Below are 20,780 nucleotides of genomic sequence, written 5' to 3' on the forward strand. Positions count from 1 at the left end.
ACATTTTGTTTTCGAGGTGATAGTTTCCGGATTAGTCAAAGATATATGGTTTAGAGAGAAATAGTCGACGCGTTATAATTCCTGTAATAACTTGCAGCTGAATTTGAAAGGGGTTCCTTCGTTAATTTACCGTTCATGTCTTCCATAGAGAATGTCTTGATCTACTTCAAATAAGGTCTGTGTTTCGTGCAGGCTTAAACCGCCTCGACGTTTTGATACCCGTGTAAATCTCACTAGGATAAGGTAACGTTTTGTCAACATATTTTCATAAATCCACTCTACAATTTTTTAAATCTTTGCTTATATTTAGCCAATATTGATCAGAGTTACCTTATCCTATGGATATCTACACAGTTATAAAATTGGCACGGTGATGTAAGCCTACACGAAACACAGACCTTATTTTAAGTGAATCTAAAAATATCCTATGGAATAAATGAAGGAACCGCTTTTCAGATTTTGCTAGAAGGTGTCATGGGAATTATGACTCGCACTTTGGTTGTCAATTCTTACCATGCCCATTATTAAAATAGGATTTCCTGTCACGTTCCTGACCTATTGTTCCTTTTTCTTTTATTTATTTAGTTGGTCAGGGCGTGAGTTGGGGTGGGTTGTCTTTGTGTGTTTTTGTATTGTCTAGGGTGTTGTATGGTTTAGGGGGTTAAGTAGAGTAGATGGTTTAGTGTTCAGTGTAGGTGTCTAGGAAAGTCTATGGTTGCCTGAATTGGTTCTCAATCAGAGACAGCTGGTTATTGTTGTCTCTGATTGGGAGCCATATTTAAGGCAGCCATAGGCTTTAGCTGTTTGTGGGTAATTGTCTATGTGTAGTGTTTGTGTCAGCACTAGCTGTCTTTATAGCTTCACGGTCGTCAGTTTTGTTAGTTTGTGTATAGTTGTTCGTTTCTTGTTTGTTTTCTCTCTTCTTTAATAAAAGAAGATGTATTTTGCACACGCTGCGCCTTGGTCCAATCTCTCACAGCAAGACGATCGTGACATTTCCTGCATATAGAAATTAAAGTTTTTGTTTTCAACATTCATCACAGGTAACTTAAACTCTATTTTTATTCAAACAGTTGAGAGTATTTGTCTCCTAAGCAGACTCTTCAGTATCGTTGTCACTTCAGAGCTGTGTGCGTGTGTGTGTATTATATTAAGTTAAAATAAAAGTGTTCATTGTTCATTCAGTATTGTTGCAATTGTCATTATTACAAAAATGTGTGTGTGTGTATCATATATATACAGTATTTATATATATTTTTTAAATCATAAATCGGCCGATTAATCGGTATCGGCTTTTTTTGTCCTCCAATAATCGGTATTGGTATCGGCATTGAAAAATCATAATCGGTCGACCTCTAGATTCTAGTAGATGCCCTGGATGGGTGGGAGCACGGTCCCAGTGATGTACTGGGCCTTGTGGTCATGGACGGAGCCGTTCCCGTACCAGGCCGTGATGCAGCCGGTCAGGACACTCCACGGTGCAGCAGTAGTATTTGGAGGACCCGGGGTGGCACGCCGAATTTCTTCAGCCGCCTCAGGAAGTTAAGACACAGTTGAGTCCTCTTGACAAGAAGGGTGGTGCTGTTGGTCCATGTCAAGTCCTCTGTGATGTGGACACAGAGGAACTTAAACTGCTGACCCTCTCCACTGCAGTCCTGTCGAAGTGGATCGGAGCATGTTCCCTCCTCTAATTCCTGATGTCAACAATCAACTCATTGGTTTTGCTGATGTGGAGGGAGAGGGTGTTTTCCTGCTACCATAATATCAGTTCACTTAGCTCCTCCCTATTGGCTGACTCATCGTCGTTGGTTATCAGACCTACAGCCGTTGTGCCGTCAGCAAACTTGATGATGGAGTTGGTGTCTTGCAAAGCTACGTGGGTGAACAGGAAGTACAGCAGAGGACTGAGGACGCTCTGAGCTTGGTGTCTTGCAAAGCCACGTGGGTGAACAGGAAGTACAGCAGAGGACTGAGGACGCTCTGAGCTTGGTGTCTTGCAAAGCCACGTGGGTGAACAGGAAGTACAGCAGAGGACTGAGGACGCTCTGAGCTTGGTGTCTTGCAAAGCCACGTGGGTGAACAGGAAGTACAGCAGAGGACTGAGGACGCTCTGAGCTTGGTGTCGAGCGTGGAGGGAACAATAGTGGTGAATGTTGAACTGTAGTCAATGAACAGCATTCTCACATAGGAGTTCCTCTTGTCCAGATGTGTTACGGCCGCGTGAATAGTGATGGAAATGGCATCTTCCTTGGTTCTGTTGGAGAGGTAAGCAAATGGGACTGGGTCCAGTGTGCCTGGCATGCTGGCCTTCATGTGGGCCATGACCAGCCCCTCAAAGCACTTCATGATGACCGGCCCCTATTCCCTATATAGTGCACTACTTTTTACCACAGCCCCTATTCCCTATGTAGTGCACTACTTTTGACCAGAACCATATGGGTCCTGGTCAACAGTAGTGCACTAAATAGAGAATATGATGTCATTTGGGACGTAGTCAAGCTCACTACTGGAGGAGGAGGATGGTAGGAAATAGGCAACAAAGAAATAGGCAACAAGGTGTGAAAGACAACAGTCTTCCACAAACACAAGAAGCCTTGATTGTTTTGACCCAACATTGATGTATGTATTTCTGGAGGCATGAATCTCCTGAAAGCAGAGATATATCTAATGTTTATATATAGACAATGGAGCTAGCTAAAGGCTCGTTGTTATGGAGACCAGAGCCTGAGCCAGAGAGAGAGAGGTAAGAGGCGTGTGGGGGTGTAAATTAATCTGCGATGGTGTATGCGTGTGCATGTGTGTGTCAGACCTGGGTTCAAATAGTATCTATACTGAATAAAAATATAAACGTAACCTGCAAAAATGTCAAAGATTTTACTGAGTTACAGTTCATTTGAGGAAATCAGTCAATTGAACTAAATTCATTAGGCCCTAATCTATGGATGTTGGTCACAGATATATTACTAAAAAAGTAGGAGCGTGAATCAGAAAACCAGTCAGTATCTGGTGTGACCACCATTTGCCTCATGCAGCGCGACACATCTCCTTCGTTGATCAGGCTGTTGATTGTGGCCTGTGGAATGCTGTCCCACTCCTCTTCAATGGCTGTGCAAAGTTGCTGGATCTTGGCGGGAACTGGAACACGCTGTTGTACATGTCGATCCAGAGCATCGCAAACATGCTCAATGGGTAACATGTCTGGTGAGTAATAAGGCCATGGAAGAACTGGGACATTTTCAGAATTGTGTACAGATCCTTGTGACATGGGGCCATGCATTATCATGCTGAAACATGAGGTGATGGTGGTTGGATGAATTGCAAGACAATGGGTCTCAGGATCTCGTCACGGTATCGCTGTGCATTCAAATTGCCATGGATAAAATGCAAATGTGTTCGTTGTCCGTAGCTTATGCCTGACCATACCATAACCCCCCCCCCCCCCCCGTTCACAACTTTGACATCAGCAAACTGCTCGCCCACATGACGCCATACACATGGTCTGCGGTTGTGAAACCGGTTGGACGTATTGCCAAATTCTCTAAAACGCAGTTGGAGGCGGCTTATGATAGAGAAACTAACATTCAATTCTCTTGCAACAGCTCTGGGGACATTCCTGCAGTTAGCATGCCAATTGCACGCTCCCTCAAAATCTGAGACATCTGTGGCATTGTGTTGTGTGACAAAACTGCACATTTTAGAGTGGCCTTGTATTGTTCCCAGCACAAGGTGCACCTGTGTAATGATCATGCCTTTTAATCAGCTTCTTGATATGCCACACCTGTCAGGTGGATGGATTATCTTGCAAAGGAGAAATGCTCACTAACAGGGATGTAAACACATTTGAGCACAACATTTGAGAGAAATAATATTTTTGTGCGTATGGAATATTTCTGGGATCTTTTATTTCATCTCATGAAACATGGGACCAACACTTTACATGTTGCATTTATATTGTTGTTCAGTGTAGTATTTAAAATACGTTTTAGAATTTTTGGTATTTTAATGGTTATTTGAAAAAACAAAATAGTCTATGAAATTATATTTGAGGTTATTTCGAAATACGTATTTCAAATACTATTTACAAATACCGGGGTTAAATGCATCGGAGTGTATTTGAGTCAGTGTATTTGAGTGTTTTCAAATACTGTGTGTGGGTGTGTGTGTCTATATGTGTGTGTGTGGGTGTGTAAGGTAACCTGCGATGGCGTGAGGGTCAGCTGAATACTCCTGTACGTCCATCACACCACAGTCCAGGGAGGCCTTCAGCTTCTTCAGCTTGGAGGCCGAGGGGGCCACTCTGAACAGACCCTACACACACACATGGAGTCAGGAAGTCAGGAAGACAGGGAGTCAGGAAGACAGGGAGTCAGGAAGACAGGGAGTCAGGAAGACAGGGAGTCAGGAAGACAGGGAGTCAGGAAGACAGGGAGTCAGGAAGATAGGAAGACAGGAAGACAGAGTCAGGAAGACAGAGAGTCAGGGAGTCAGGAAGACAGGGAGTCAGGAAGACAGAGAGTCAGGGAGTCAGGAAGACAGGGAGTCAGGAAGACAGGGAGTCAGGAAGACAGGGAGTCAGGAAGACAGGAAGACAGGAAGTGAGGGAGTCAGGAAGACATGGAGTCAGGAAGACATGGAGTCAGGAAGACAGGGAGTCAGGAAGACATGGAGTCAGGAAGACATGGAGTCAGGAAGATAGGAAGACAGGGAGTCAGGAAGACAGGAAGACATGGAGTCAGGGAGTCAGGAAGACAGGGAGTCAGGAAGACATGGAGTCAGGGAGTCAGGAAGACAGGGAGTCAGGAAGACAGGAAGACATGGAGTCAGGAAGACATGGAGTCAGGAAGACAGGGAGTCAGGAAGACAGGGAGTCAGGAAGACAGGGAGTCAGGAAGACATGGAGTCAGGAAGACAGGGAGTCAGAGCAGGGTCATCATAGAGATAAATAGTGAAATATAAATCTAGTACATACTGTAACTTTGTCTACAATTAACACTCTCTAATGGCTAAATCCTATATTAACTCTGCTCTGTAATCAGAATGTTTAGTAGTGTTAAGTAGACTTCATCTGGGTCTGGGAAACTTAGTAGTGTTAAGTAGGCTTCATCTGGGTCTGGGAAACTTAGTAGTGTTAAGTAGACTTCAGCTGGGTCTGGGAAACTTAGTAGTGTTAAGTAGACTTCATCTGGTTCTGGGAAACTTAGTAGTGTTAAGTAGACTTCATCTGGGTCTGGGAAACTTAGTAGTGTTAAGTAGGCTTCATCTGGGTCTGGGAAACTTGGTAGTGTTAAGTAGGCTTCATCTGGGTCTGGGAAACTTAGTGTTACGTAGGCTACATCTGGGTCTGGGAAACTTAGTGTTACGTAGGCTACATCTGGGTCTGGGAAACGTAGTGTTACGTAGGCTACATCTGGGTCTGGGAAACTTAGTGTTACGTAGGCTACATCTGGGTCTGGGAAACTTAGTGTTACGTAGGCTACATCTGGGTCTGGGAAACTTAGTGTTACGTAGGCTACATGTCACGACTTCAACCGAGGCAGGCTCTCCTTCCCGTTCGGGTGGCGCTCGGCGGTCGTCGTCACCGGCCTACTAGCTGCTACTGACTCTTTTTCCTCCCCCTCCTTATGTGTTTATGGTTATCACCTGGTTTGAGGGAATTGGCAATCAGGGTGGCTTTATTAGTCAGCCAGCCTGTCTGCTTCTTTGTGCGGGATTGTTCGTCTGTTTCTTTGGATTTCGGGAGTGGTTCGTGTGTGTGTACTGGTTTTGTCTTCATGTTTGAAGACAGGTGTTTATTTGACACCCAGTAGTCCGGTTTGGACATTGTTTGTTGACGAGTTGGGAATTAAACTCAACCTATTGAAGCTCTGCTGTTCCTGCGTCTGATTCCACAAACACCCCGACACCTAGAGCATTACACTACATCTGGGTCTGGGAAACTTAGTGTAAAGCAGGCTTCATCTTTTTCTATACCTCCTCCTGCATGCCACACTCCAGCAGCATTGTGACACAGGCCTCGATGGGGAAGGCGATCTCTCTGCTGCTGATGGTCAGGTGTTCCTCCAGGGCCTTGCCATACGAAGGCTTCTCCACCCACGCCTCTGTGGCAGTACAACACATTATACAACAGTTAGACACACGAGGAGCAGGCAGGCATGTGTACATGTGCAGGCATGGACGAGCTCTCTCTCACACACACACACACATAGACACACACACACACACACACACACACACACACACACACACACACACACACACACACACACACACACACACACACACACACACACACACACACACACACACACACACACACACACACACACACATATAGACACACATAGACACACACACACACACATACAAACTCACCCTGGTGAGCTTTAATGGTGGGCAGGACACTCTGGAGGATCTCTAGAGACTTCCTGTGATATTCTGCCTGGATCTCTATGAGCTACAGGGAGACACACAGAGACACAGGGACAGAGAGGGGGACAGAGACACAGGGACAGAGAGGGGGACAGAGACACAGGCATAGAGAGGGGGACCGAGACACAGGGACAGAGAGGGGGACAGAGACACAGGCATAGAGAGGGGGACCGAGACACAGGGACAGAGAGGGGGACCGAGACACAGGGACAGAGAGACACACAGGGAAACAGAGGGTGACAGAGGGACAGAAGAGGGAGAAAGAGAGACACAGAGGGAGAAAGAGAGACACAGAGGGACAGAGGGTGACAGAAGGACAGAGACACAGGGACAGAGAGACACACAGGGAGAGAGGGGTAAAACGGTGAGGTTTAAACACCCGCTCATCTATATGACTGTAAAAAGGAATCAAGGTCATCTGAAGGGCAAATGCATTGATACAGAAAATGTACTAACCGTCTGAAAGTAGTTTGCATAGTCTATTTCTTTGGCCACAAAATTATACATATCCGCTGATAGTTGATCCTGGAAAAGAGAATAAGAAATTACCTTAATACAGCCTGTAACCTTGTAGTGGTTAATACAGCCTGTAACCTTGTAGTGGTTAATACAGCCTGTAACCTTGTAGTGGTTAATACAGCCTGTAACCTTGTAGTGGTTAATACAGCCTGTAACCTTGTAGTGGTTAATATAGTCTGTAACCTTGTAGTGGTTAATACAGCCTGTAACCTTGTAGTAGTTAATACAGCCTGTAACCTTGTAGTAGTTAATACAGCCTGTAACCTTGTAGTGGTTAATACAGCCTGTAACCTTGTAGTAGTTAATACAGCCTGTAACCTTGTAGTAGTTAATACAGCCTGTAACCTTGTAGTAGTTAATACAGCCTGTAACCTTGTAGTGGTTAATACAGCCTGTAACCTTGTAGTGGTTAATACAGCCTGTAACCTTGTAGTAGTTAATACAGCCTGTAACCTTGTAGTGGTTAATACAGCCTGTAACCTTGTAGTAGTTAATACAGCTTGTAACCTTGTAGTGGTTAATACAGCCTGTAACCTTGTAGTGGTTAATACAGCCTGTAACCTTGTAGTGGTTAATACAGCCTGTAACCTTGTAGTGGTTAATACAGCCTGTAACCTTGTAGTGGTTAATACAGCCTGTAACCTTGTAGTGGTTAATACAGCCTGTAACCTTAATACAGTCTGTAACCTTGTAGTGGTTAATACAGTCTGTAACATTGTAGTGGTTAATACAGCCTGTAAATGTAGTGGTTAATACAGCCTGTAACCTTGTAGTGGTTAATACAGCCTGTAACCTTGTAGTGGTTAATACAGCCTGTAACCTTGTAGTGGTTAATACAGCCTGTAACCTTGTAGTGGTTAATACAGCCTGTAACCCTAATACAGCCTGTAACCTTGTAGTGGTTAATACAGCCTGTAACCTTAATACAGCCTGTAACCTTGTAGTGGTTAATACAGCCTGTAACCTTGTAGTGGTTAATACAGCCTGTAACCTTAATACAGCCTGTAATCTTGTAGTGGTTAATACAGCCTGTAACCCTAATACAGCCTGTAACCTTAATACAGCCTGTAACCTTAATACAGCCTGTAACCTTGTAGTGGTTAATACAGCCTGTAACCTTGTAGTGGTTAATACAGCCTGTAACCTTGTAGTAGTTAATACAGCCTGTAACCTTGTAGTAGTTAATACAGCCTGTAACCTTGTAGTGGTTAATACAGCCTGTAGCCTTGTAGTAGTTAATACAGCCTGTAACCCTAATACAGCCTGTGACCTTGTAGTGGTTAATACAGCCTGTAACCCTAATACAGCCTGTGACCTTGTAGTGGTTAATACAGCCTGTAACCTTGTAGTGGTTAATACAGCCTGTAACCTTGTAGTGGTTAATACAGCCTGTAGCCTTGTAGTAGTTAATACAGCCTGTAACCCTAATACAGCCTGTGACCTTGTAGTGGTTAATACAGCCTGTAACCCTAATACAGCCTGTGACCTTGTAGTGGTTAATACAGCCTGTAACCTTGTAGTGGTTAATACAGCCTGTAACCTTGTAGTGGTTAATACAGCCTGCAACCTTGTAGTGGTTAATACAGCCTGTAACCCTAATACAGCCTGTGACCTTGTAGTGGTTAATACAGCCTGTAACCCTAATACAGCCTGTGACCTTGTAGTGGTTAATACAGCCTGTAACCTTGTAGTGGTTAATACAGCCTGTAACCTTGTAGTGGTTAATACAGCCTGTAACCTTGTAGTGGTTAATACAGCCTGTAGCCTTGTAGTAGTTAATACAGCCTGTAACCCTAATACAGCCTGTGACCTTGTAGTGGTTAATACAGCCTGTAACCCTAATACAGCCTGTAACCTTGTAGTGGTTAATACAGCCTGTAACCTTGTAGTGGTTAATACAGCCTGTAACCTTGTAGTAGTTAATACAGCCTGTAACCTTGTAGTGGTTAATACAGCCTGTAACCTTGTAGTGGTTAATACAGCCTGTAACCCTAATACAGCCTGTAACCTTGTAGTGGTTAATACAGTCTGTAACCTTGTAGTAGTTAATACAGCCTGTAACCTTGTAGTGGTTAATACAGCCTGTAACCCTAATACAGCCTGTAACCTTGTAGTGGTTAATACAGCCTGTAACCTTAATACAGCCTGTAACCTTGTAGTGGTTAATACAGCCTGTAACCTTGTAGTGGTTAATACAGCCTGTAACCTTAATACAGCCTGTAATCTTGTAGTGGTTAATACAGCCTGTAACCCTAATACAGCCTGTAACCTTAATACAGCCTGTAACCTTAATACAGCCTGTAACCTTGTAGTGGTTAATACAGCCTGTAACCTTGTAGTGGTTAATACAGCCTGTAACCTTGTAGTAGTTAATACAGCCTGTAACCTTGTAGTAGTTAATACAGCCTGTAACCTTGTAGTGGTTAATACAGCCTGTAGCCTTGTAGTAGTTAATACAGCCTGTAACCCTAATACAGCCTGTGACCTTGTAGTGGTTAATACAGCCTGTAACCCTAATACAGCCTGTGACCTTGTAGTGGTTAATACAGCCTGTAACCTTGTAGTGGTTAATACAGCCTGTAACCTTGTAGTGGTTAATACAGCCTGTAGCCTTGTAGTAGTTAATACAGCCTGTAACCCTAATACAGCCTGTGACCTTGTAGTGGTTAATACAGCCTGTAACCCTAATACAGCCTGTGACCTTGTAGTGGTTAATACAGCCTGTAACCTTGTAGTGGTTAATACAGCCTGTAACCTTGTAGTGGTTAATACAGCCTGCAACCTTGTAGTGGTTAATACAGCCTGTAACCCTAATACAGCCTGTGACCTTGTAGTGGTTAATACAGCCTGTAACCCTAATACAGCCTGTGACCTTGTAGTGGTTAATACAGCCTGTAACCTTGTAGTGGTTAATACAGCCTGTAACCTTGTAGTGGTTAATACAGCCTGTAACCTTGTAGTGGTTAATACAGCCTGTAGCCTTGTAGTAGTTAATACAGCCTGTAACCCTAATACAGCCTGTGACCTTGTAGTGGTTAATACAGCCTGTAACCCTAATACAGCCTGTAACCTTGTAGTGGTTAATACAGCCTGTAACCTTGTAGTGGTTAATACAGCCTGTAACCTTGTAGTAGTTAATACAGCCTGTAACCTTGTAGTGGTTAATACAGCCTGTAACCTTGTAGTGGTTAATACAGCCTGTAACCCTAATACAGCCTGTAACCTTGTAGTGGTTAATACAGTCTGTAACCTTGTAGTAGTTAATACAGCCTGTAACCTTGTAGTGGTTAATACAGCCTGTAACCCTAATACAGCCTGTAACCTTGTAGTGGTTAATACAGCCTGTAACCCTGTAGTAGTTAATACAGCCTGTAACCCTAATACAGCCTGTAACCTTGTAGTGGTTAATACAGCCTGTAACCTTGTAGTAGTTAATACAGCCTGTAACCTTGTAGTGGTTAATACAGCCTGTAACCTTGTAGTGGTTAATACAGCCTGTAACCTTGTAGTGGTTAATACAGCCTGTAACCTTGTAGTGGTTAATACAGCCTGTAACCTTGTAGTGGTTAATACAGCCTGTAACCTTGTAGTGGTTAATACAGCCTGTAACCTTGTAATAGTTAATACAGCCTGTAACCTTGTAGTGGTTAATACAGCCTGTAACCTTGTAGTGGTTAATACAGCCTGTAACCCTAATACAGCCTGTGACCTTGTAGTGGTTAATACAGCCTGTAACCCTAATACAGCCTGTAACCTTGTAGTGGTTAATACAGTCTGTAACCTTGTAGTAGTTAATACAGCCTGTAACCTTGTAGTAGTTAATACAGCCTGTAACCTTAATACAGCCTGTAACCTTGTAGTGGTTAATACAGCCTGTAACCTTGTAGTGGTTAATACAGCCTGTAACCTTGTAGTGGTTAATACAGCCTGTAACCTTGTAGTGGTTAATACAGCCTGTAACCTTGTAGTGGTTAATACAGCCTGTAACCTTGTAGTGGTTAATACAGCCTGTAACCTTGTAGTGGTTAATACAGCCTGTAACCTTAATACAGCCTGTAACCTTGTAGTAGTTAATACAGCCTGTAACCTTGTAGTAGTTAATACAGCCTGTAACCCTAATACAGCCTGTGACCTTGTAGTGGTTAATACAGCCTGTAACCCTAATACAGCCTGTAACCTTGTAGTAGTTAATACAGCCTGTAACCTTGTAGTAGTTAATACAGCCTGTAACCCTAATACAGCCTGTGACCTTGTAGTGGTTAATACAGCCTGTAACCCTAATACAGCCTGTAACCTTGTAGTGGTTAATACAGCCTGTAACCTTGTAGTGGTTAATACAGCCTGTAACCTTGTAGTGGTTAATACAGCCTGTAACCTTGTAGTGGTTAATACAGCCTGTAACCTTAATACAGCCTGTAACCTTGTAGTGGTTAATACAGTCTGTAACCTTGTAGTGGTTAATACAGCCTGTAACCTTGTAGTAGTTAATACAGCCTGTAACCTTGTAGTAGTTAATACAGCCTGTAACCTTGTAGTGGTTAATACAGCCTGTAACCTTGTAGTGGTTAATACAGCCTGTAACCTTGTAGTAGTTAATACAGCCTGTAACCTTGTAGTAGTTAATACAGCCTGTAACCCTGTAGTGGTTAATGTAGTTTCATGGTGTGGGGGAGGACAGTGGAATACACTAAGTGAAGGAGGAGGAGCCTGAACCTCTAGAACCCTGTGACTCACCCTGCAGATCTCCATCCTATTGGCTGCCTCTTCCATCTCCTCTCTGAGGGCCTCGCCCTTGGCCCCGCCCGCCTGCAGGTTGCTAGGGTGACTGGAGGACTTGGACGACTGGTGAAACCTACAGGAAAGGAGGAGACAGAAGAAGAGTTAGGAGGAGGGATGGAACACCAACACACAGACAGCATCCCAAAGGGCATCCTATTCCAGGCTATATAGTGCACTACTTCTGACCAGTAGCGCACTATGTAGGGATTAGGGTGCGATTTGAGACACAACCACGGAGGGAGGGAACATGCACTTCTAAGCATTATTCTAAACATGAGCATGTGTTAAGAGGTGAAGGCCAGTGAAGAGGGTGGAAGGATGTTAACATGCAGTCCATCCCTCACCGTGTGCGAGCTGAGTCCATGTCCAGCACCAGCTTGGCTAAATGTTTCCTCTGTTTCTGGATGTTGGGAATGTCCACCTGGGAAGAGACAGGAACACATCAAACCTCCTCTATAATGGATCTCCACTACATTCACTTATCTACTAGTTGAGTGGGAGTGGAGATGAGAGGGATATTCCACCACCCTGAAGTTAATAGACAATAATGAACATGCTGACATTGTGTCTTAACCATCATGTTCAGTCAGAGACAGTAATGGTGAATGTTGTGGGCAGCCTCTGGACAGACAACTATAACAATTATAACTTCAAATAATGTATGGCTAGGGACAGTAGGACTCACCTCATCATAGGGACAGTAGGACTCACCTCATCATAGGGACAGTAGGACTCACCTCATCATAAGGACAGTAGGACTCACCTCATCATAGGGACAGTAGGACTCACCTCATCATAGAGACAGTCGGACTCACCTCATCATAGACAGTAGGACTCATCTCATCATAGACAGTAGGACTCACCTCATCATAGGGACAGTAGGACTCACCTCATCATAGGGACAGTAGGACTCACCTCATCATAGGGACAGTAGGACTCACCTCATCATAGGGACAGTAGGACTCACCTCATCATAGAGACAGTAGGACTCACCTCATCATAGAGACAGTAGGACTCACCTCATCATAGACAGTAGGACTCATCTCATCATAGACAGTAGGACTCACCTCATCATAGACAGTAGGACTCACCTCATCATAGACAGTAGGACTCACCTCATCATAGACAGTAGGACTCACCTCATCATAGAGACAGTAGGACTCACCTCATCATAGGGACAGTAGGACTCATCTCATCATAGAGACAGTAGGACTCACCTCATCATAGAGACAGTAGGACTCACCTCATCATAGAGACAGTAGGACTCACCTCATCATAGGGACAGTAGGACTCACCTCATCATAGGGACATTAGGACTCACCTCATCATAGGGACAGTAGGACTCACCTCATCATAGGGACAGTAGGACTCACCTCATCATAGGGACAGTAGGACTCACCTCATCATAGGGACAGTAGGACTCACCTCATCATAGGGACAGTAGGACTCACCTCATCATAGGGACAGTAGGACTCACCTCATCATAGGGACAGTAGGACTCACCTCATCATAGGGACAGTAGGACTCACCTCATCATAGGGACAGTAGGACTCACCTCATCATAGGGACAGTAGGACTCATCTCATCATAGAGACAGTAGGACTCACCTCATCATAGAGACAGTAGGACTCACCTCATCATAGAGACAGTAGGACTCACCTCATCATAGAGACAGTAGGACTCACCTCATCATAGAGACAGTAGGACTCACCTCATCATAGGGACAGTAGGACTCACCTCATCATAGAGACAGTAGTACTCACCTCATCATAGAGACAGTAGGACTCACCTCATCATAGAGACAGTAGTACTCACCTCAGCCAGCTTATAGAGAGGCTCCACCTCATCATAGACAGTAGGACTCACCTCATCATAGACAGTAGGACTCACCTCAGCCAGCTCATAGAGAGGCTCCACCTCATCATAGACAGTAGGACTCACCTCATCATAGACAGTAGGACTCACCTCAGCCAGCTCATAGAGAGGCTCCACCTCATCATAGACAGTAGGACTCACCTCATCATAGACAGTAGGACTCACCTCAGCCAGCTCATAGAGAGGCTCCACCACATCCTTCTCTATCTGGAACTCAAACTGAATCAGTTCCTGGGCCAGCTTCTCCTCTGTCTCCCCACACAGGTTCAGCATCTTCCTGTTAGGGGAACAGAGCCAATCAAAACATCAGCTAGGTCCCTGCCACAGCCAATCACAATGTCAGCTAGGTCCCTGCCACAGCCAATCACAATGTCAGCTAGGTCCCAGTCAATCACAACATCAGCTAGGACCCGGCCACAAGCAATCACAACGCCAGAGAGGACGCAGCCATAGCCAATCACAACGTCAGCTAGGACCCGGCTTCAGCTAATCAGAATGCATGGGATAGAGAACAAGGTCAAAGAGGACAGAGTGGAATTATGGCAGAATCAACATAAAAAAAGTGTGTGTGTGTGCGTGCGTGCGTGTGTGCGTGTGTGAGAGTGAGAGTGCGTATACAGGGACTCACCCTAGTAGAGAGTCGTCCCCTAGCACAGCAGCTCCTTCTACCATACATTGTGCCAGGATGGTTAGTGGGAGCTTTTTCTGATACAAGACAGACAGAATTAACATGCAGTATTTCATATCAGCGCACAAGGTAGCAGAACATGTTCCTCTGTCACTGTGAACGGGGATATTATGGTCTTGTATTTATTCCTGGTTTATTTGAATAGGACAGATAGAAACTCACTGACACATTGAAAAAACAAGAATCCGATAGGTCCTTACCGAGGGAGACTTGACTGATTTCTTCTCTCTCTCTTCAGCCCCTTGCTGACCCTGCAGGCAGGCCGTCAGCTTCTTGTGAGTGCTGTGGGTCACCTGTTTGACCAGGTCCAACCGCTTCTCCACCTAGACCAGCACAGCAACACGTATCAGACACCGCGCTAGCAGGTAGGCCAGAAATGACACACACAGGCACGCGCACGCACACACACACACACACTTATTTACCTGCAGAAGATCGTCGCTTAACACTTCAGTTTTTTCTGCCCTAGAAAGAGAAAACATACCAGTAAGGACTGGGTTAGGGTGGAGAGGATAGAAGGAGAAAACATACCAGTCAGGATTGGGTTAGGGTGGAGAGGGTAGAAGGAGAAAACATACCAGTCAGGATTGGGTTAGGGTGGAGAGGATAGAAGGAGAAAACATACCAGTCAGGATTGGGTTAGGGTGGAGAGGGTAGAAGGAGAAAACATACCAGTCAGGATTGGGTTAGGGTGGAGAGGATAGAAGGAGAAAACATACCAGTCAGGATTGGGTTAGGGTGGAGAGGGTAGAAGGAGAAAACATACCAGTCAGGATTGGGTTAGGGTGGAGAGGGTAGAAGGAGAAAACATACCAGTCAGGATTGGGTTAGGGTGGAGAGGATAGAAGGAGAAAACATACCAGTCAGGATTGGGTTAGGGTGGAGAGGATAGAAGGAGAAAACATACCAGTCAGGATTGGGTTAGGGTGGAGAGGATAGAAGGAGAAAACATACCAGTCAGGATTGGGTTAGGGTGGAGAGGACAGGAGAAAACATACCAGTCAGGATTGGGTTAGGGTGGAGAGGATAGGAGAAAACATACCAGTCAGGATTGGGTTAGGGTGGAGAGGGTAGAAGGAGAAAACATACCAGTCAGGATTGGGTTAGGGTGGAGAGGACAGGAGAAAACATACCAGTCAGGATTGGGTTAGGGTGGAGAGGATAGGAGAAAACATACCAGTCAGGATTGGGTTAGGGTGGAGAGGATAGAAGGAGAAAACATACCAGTCAGGATTGGGTTAGGGTGGAGAGGATAGAAGGAGATTACATACCAGTCAGGATTGGGTTAGGGTGGAGAGGGTAGAAGGAGAAAACATACCAGTCAGGATTGGGTTAGGGTGGAGAGGGTAGAAGGAGAAAACATACCAGTCAGGATTGGGTTAAGGTGGAGAGGACAGAAGGAGAAAACATACCAGTCAGGATTGGGTTAAGGTGGAGAGGATAGGAGAAAACATACCAGTCAGGATTGGGTTAGCGTGGAGAGGGTAGAAGGAGAAAACATACCAGTCAGGATTGGGTTAGGGTGGAGAGGATAGAAGGAGAAAACATACCAGTCAGGATTGGGTTAAGGTGGAGAGGATAGGAGAAAACATACCAGTCAGGACTGGGTTAGGGTGGAGAGGGTAGAAGGAGATTACATACCAGTCAGGATTGGGTTAGGGTGGAGAGGGTAGAAGGAGAAAACATACCAGTCAGGATTGGGTTAAGGTGGAGAGGGTAGAAGGAGAAAACATACCAGTCAGGATTGGGTTAAGGTGGAGAGGATAGGAGAAAACATACCAGTCAGGATTGGGTTAGGGTGGAGAGGGTAGAAGGAGAAAACATACCAGTCAGGATTGGGTTAGGGTGGAGAGGATAGAAGGAGAAAACATACCAGTCAGGATTGGGTTAGGGTGGAGAGGGTAGAAGGAGAAAGCATACCAGTCAGGACTGGGTTAAGGTGGAGAGGATAGAAGGAGAAAACATACCAGTCAGGATTGGGTTAGGGTGGAGAGGACAGAAGGAGAAAACATACCAGTCAGGATTGGGTTAGGGTGGAGAGGATAGAAGGAGAAAACATACCAGTCAGGATTGGGTTAGGGTGGAGAGGATAGAAGGAGAAAACATACCAGTCAGGATTGGGTTAGGGTGGAGAGGGTAGAAGGAGATTACATACCAGTCAGGATTGGGTTAGGGTGGAGAGGATAGAAGGAGAAAACATACCAGTCAGGACTGGGTTAGGGTGGAGAGGATAGAAGGAGAAAACATACCAGTCAGGACTGGGTTAGGGTGGAGAGGATAGAAGGAGAAAACATACCAGTCAGGATTGGGTTAGGGTGGAGAGGGTAGAAGGAGAAAACATACCAGTCAGGATTGGGTTAGGGTGGAGAGGATAGAAGGAGAAAACATACCAGTCAGGATTGGGTTAGGGTGGAGAGGATAGGAGAAAACATACCAGTCAGGATTGGGTTAGGGTGGAGAGGATAGAAGGAGAAAACATACCAGTCAGGATTGGGTTAGGGTGGAGAGGGTAGAAGGAGATTACATACCAGTCAGGATTGGGTTAGGGTGGAGAGGATAGAAGGAGAAAACATACCAGTCAGGACTGGGTTAGGGTGGAGAGGATAGAAGGAGAAAACATACCAGTCAGGACTGGGTTAAGGTGGAGAGGATAGAAGGAGAAAACATACCAGTCAGGATTGGGTTAGGGTGGAGAGGGTTTGAATGATTTAACAAGAACTCACTCAACAAGCCTCTGGGGAATCTCCTTAAGTACTTTATGTAGTTATTTGAATCAAGTTGCAGAGCCTTCAGAAAGTATTCATACTACTTGACTTACTCCACATGTTGTTGTGTTACAACAATAATTCAAAATGGATCAAAATAATAATAATTCACACCATCTACACACAATACCCCATAATGACAAAGTGATAACATGTTTTTAGAAATCTTAGCAAATGTATTAAAAATGAAATGCATAAATATTTTATTTACATATAGAAGCACCTGAGTCTTTCTGGGTCTCTAAGCATTCCAACCTGAATTGTGCAACATTTACCCATAATTCTTCAAGCTCTTCAAATTGGTTATTGATCATTGCTAGACAATCATTTTTCAGGTCATGCCATAGATTTTCAAGTATATTTACGTCAAAACTGTAACTCAGCACTCAGGAATATTCACTGTCTTCTTGGTAAGCAACTCCATTGTATATTTGGCCTTGTGTTGTAGGTTAATGTCCTGATGAAAGGTGAATTCATCTCCCAGTGTCTGGTTGAAAGCACACTGAACCAAGTTTTCCTCTAGGATTGTGTGCTTAGTACCATTACATGTATTTTTTATCCTGAGAAATCTCCCCAGTCCTTAACGATTACAAGCATATTCCTGATGCAGCCACCACTATGCTCTGTCCACTATGATTCCCTCATCAATCTACACACAATACCCCATAATGACAAAGCGAAAACAGTGTTTTTCTAAATGTACATAAGAAAGTACGTATTCAGGCCCTTTGGTATGGGACTTGGAATTGAGCTCTGTGGTAAATTCAATTGATTGGACATGATTTGGAAAGGCACACATCTGTCTATATAAGGTTCCACAGTTGAACGTACATGTCAGAGCAAAAACCAAGCCATGAGATTGAAGGAATTGTCGGTAGAGCACAGAGACAGGATTGTGTCGAAGCACAGATCTGGGGAAGGGTACCAAAAAATATATGTAACATTAAAGGTCTCAAAGAACACGGTGGCCACTGTGTTCTCCCATCTTCTCCCACTCCTCAGTAAACGGCACATGACAGCCAGCTCAGAGTTTGCCAAAAGATACCTAAAGACTCTCAGACCATGAGAAACAAGATTCTCTGATCTGATGAAACCAAGATTGAACTCTTTGGCCTGAATGCCAAGCGTCACGTCTGGAGGAAACCTGTCACCATCCCTACGGGGAAGCATGGTGGTGGCAGCATCATGCTGTGGGGATGTTTTTCAGCGGCAGGGACAGTCAGGATTGAGGGAAAGATGAACAGAGCAAAGTACAGAGAGATCCTTGATGAAAACCTGCTCCAGAATGCTCAGGACCTCAAATATAGGTGTGCCAAGCTTGTAGCGTCATATCCAAGAAGACTCGAGGCTGTAATCGCTGCCAAAGGTGCTTCAACAAAGTACTGAGTAAAGGGTCTGAATACTTATGTAAATGTAATATTTCAGATTTTTTTATATACATTTGCAAACATTTCTAAAAACCTGTTTTTGCTTTGTCATTATGGGGTATTGTGTGTGGGGGAGGGGGAAGGGGGGAAAAACGATTTCATCCGTTTTAGAATAACGCTGTAAAGCAACAAAATGTAGAAAAAGTCAAGGGGTCTGAATACTTTCAGAATGCAATGTATATATGGCTATAAGAGCCATATTGTGAGATATACATGTCTATAAGAGCTATATGGTGAGATATATATGTCTATAAGAGCTATATGGTGAGATATATATGGCTATAAGAGCTATATGGTGAGATATATATGTCTATAAGAGCTATATGGTGAGATATATATGTCTATAAGAGCTATATGGTGAGATATATATGTCTATAAGAGCTATATGGTGAGATATATATGGCTATAAGAGCCATATTGTGAGATATACATGTCTATAAGAGCTATATGGTGAGATATATATGTCTATAAGAGCTATATGGTGAGATATATATGTCTATAAGAGCTATATGGTGATATATATATGTCTATAAGAGCTATATCGTGAGATATATATGTCTATAAGAGCTATATGGTGAGATATATATGTCTATAAGAGCTATATGGTGAGATATATATGTTTATAAGAGCTATATGGTGATATATATATGTCTATAAGAGCTATATGGTGAGATATATATGTCTATAAGAGCTATATGGTGAGATATATATGTCTATAAGAGCTATATGGTGAGATATATATGTTTATAAGAGCTATATGGTGAGATATATATGTCTATAAGAGCTATATGGTGAGATATATATGATTATAAGAGCTATATGGTGAGATATATATGTCTATAAGAGCTATATGGTGAGATATATATGTCTATAAGAGCTATATGGTGAGATATATATGTTTATAAGAGCTATATGGTGATATATATATGTCTATAAGAGCTATATGGTGAGATATATATGTCTATAAGAGCTATATGGTGCGATATACAGTGGGGAGAACAAGTATTTGATACACTGCCGATTTCTCAGGTTTTCCTACTTACAAAGCATGTAGAGGTCTGTAATTTTTATCATAGGTACACTTCAACTGTGAGAGACGGAATCTAAAACAAAAATCCAGAAAATCACATTGTATGATTTTTAAGTAATTAATTTGCATTTTATTGCATGACATAAGTATTTGATACATCAGAAAAGCAGAACTTAATATTTGGTACAGAAACCTTTGTTTGCAACTACACAGATCATACGTTTCCTGTAGTTCTTGACCAGGTTTGCACACACTGCAGCAGGGATTTTGGCCCACTCCTCCATACAGACCTTCTCCAGATCCTTCAGGTTTCGGGGCTGTCGCTGGGCAATACGGAATTTCAGCTCCCTCCAAAGATTTTCTATTGGGTTCAGGTCTGGAGACTGGCTAGACCACTCCAGGACCTTGAGATGCTTCTTACGGAGCCACTCCTTAGTTGCCCTGGCTGTGTGTTTCGGGTCGTTGTCATGCTGGAAGACCCAGCCACGACCCATCTTCAATGCTCTTATGAGGGAAGGAGGTTGTTGGCCAAGATCTCGCGATATATGGCCCCATCCATCCTCCCCTCAATACGGTGCAGTCGTCCTGTTCCCTTTGCAGAAAAGCAGCCCCATAGAATGATGTTTCCACCTCCATGCTTCACGTTTGGGATGGTGTTCTTGGGGTTGTACTCATCCTTCTTCTTCCTCCAAACACAGCGAGTGGAGTTTAGACCAAAAAGTTATATTTTTGTCTCATCAGACCACATGACCTTCTCCCATTCCTCCTCTGGATCATCCAGATGGTCATTGGCAAACTTCAGATGGGCCTGGACATGCGCTGGCTTGAGCAGGGGGACCTTGCGTACGCTGCAGGATTTTAATCCATGACGGCGTAGTGTGTTACTAATGGATTTCTTTGAGACTGTGGTCCCAGCTCTCTTCAGGTCATTGCCGTGTCCTGCCGTGTAGTTCTGGGCTGATCCCTCACCTTCCTCATGATCATTGATGCCCCACGAGGTGATATCTTGCATGGAGCCCCAGACCGAGGGTGATTGACCGTCATCTTGAACTTCTTCCATTTTCTAATAATTGCGCCAACAGTTGTTGCCTTCTCACCAAGCTGCTTGCCTATTGTCCTGTAGCCCATCCCAGCCTTGTGCAGGTCTACAATTTTATCCCTGATGTCCTTACACAGCTCTCTGGTCTTGGCCATTGTGGAGAGGTTGGAGTCTGTTTGATTGAGTGTGTGGACAGGTGTCTTTTATACAGGTAACGAGTTCAAACAGG

The 20,780-nt window shown here is 44.0% G+C and overlaps 1 protein-coding gene across 6 annotated transcripts in view; it reads right to left on the bottom strand.

Moving 5' to 3' along the window:
- Positions 1–20,780, bottom strand: part of LOC129831781 (rho GTPase-activating protein 44-like) — a 152,068-nt gene that overhangs the window by 37,100 nt on the left and 94,188 nt on the right. For 5 of the 6 annotated variants that reach the window (XR_008755813.1, XM_055895233.1, XM_055895223.1 and 2 more), the window contains exons 2-11: positions 14,716–14,755; positions 14,491–14,613; positions 14,231–14,307; positions 13,768–13,879; positions 12,072–12,148; positions 11,683–11,800; positions 6,886–6,954; positions 6,373–6,454; positions 5,971–6,098; positions 4,197–4,308 (exon numbers count right to left, since the gene is read on the bottom strand). Coding sequence is in view for 5 of the 6 variants with exons in the window: in XM_055895233.1 (XP_055751208.1) it covers positions 4,197–4,308; positions 5,971–6,098; positions 6,373–6,454; positions 6,886–6,954; positions 11,683–11,800; positions 12,072–12,148; positions 13,768–13,879; positions 14,231–14,307; positions 14,491–14,613; positions 14,716–14,755 (938 nt within the window). In the remaining variant the exon portion in view is untranslated. Of the gene's footprint in view, positions 1–4,196; positions 4,309–5,970; positions 6,099–6,372; positions 6,455–6,885; positions 6,955–11,682; positions 11,801–12,071; positions 12,149–13,617; positions 13,640–13,767; positions 13,880–14,230; positions 14,308–14,490; positions 14,614–14,715; positions 14,756–20,780 lie in introns of those variants that run through there. The other variant, XM_055895245.1, reaches the window with a different exon arrangement.

Source organism: Salvelinus fontinalis, chromosome 2 (genome assembly GCF_029448725.1).
Source record: "Salvelinus fontinalis isolate EN_2023a chromosome 2, ASM2944872v1, whole genome shotgun sequence".
In the NCBI taxonomy this organism is placed as follows: Eukaryota; Metazoa; Chordata; class Actinopteri; order Salmoniformes; family Salmonidae; genus Salvelinus; species Salvelinus fontinalis.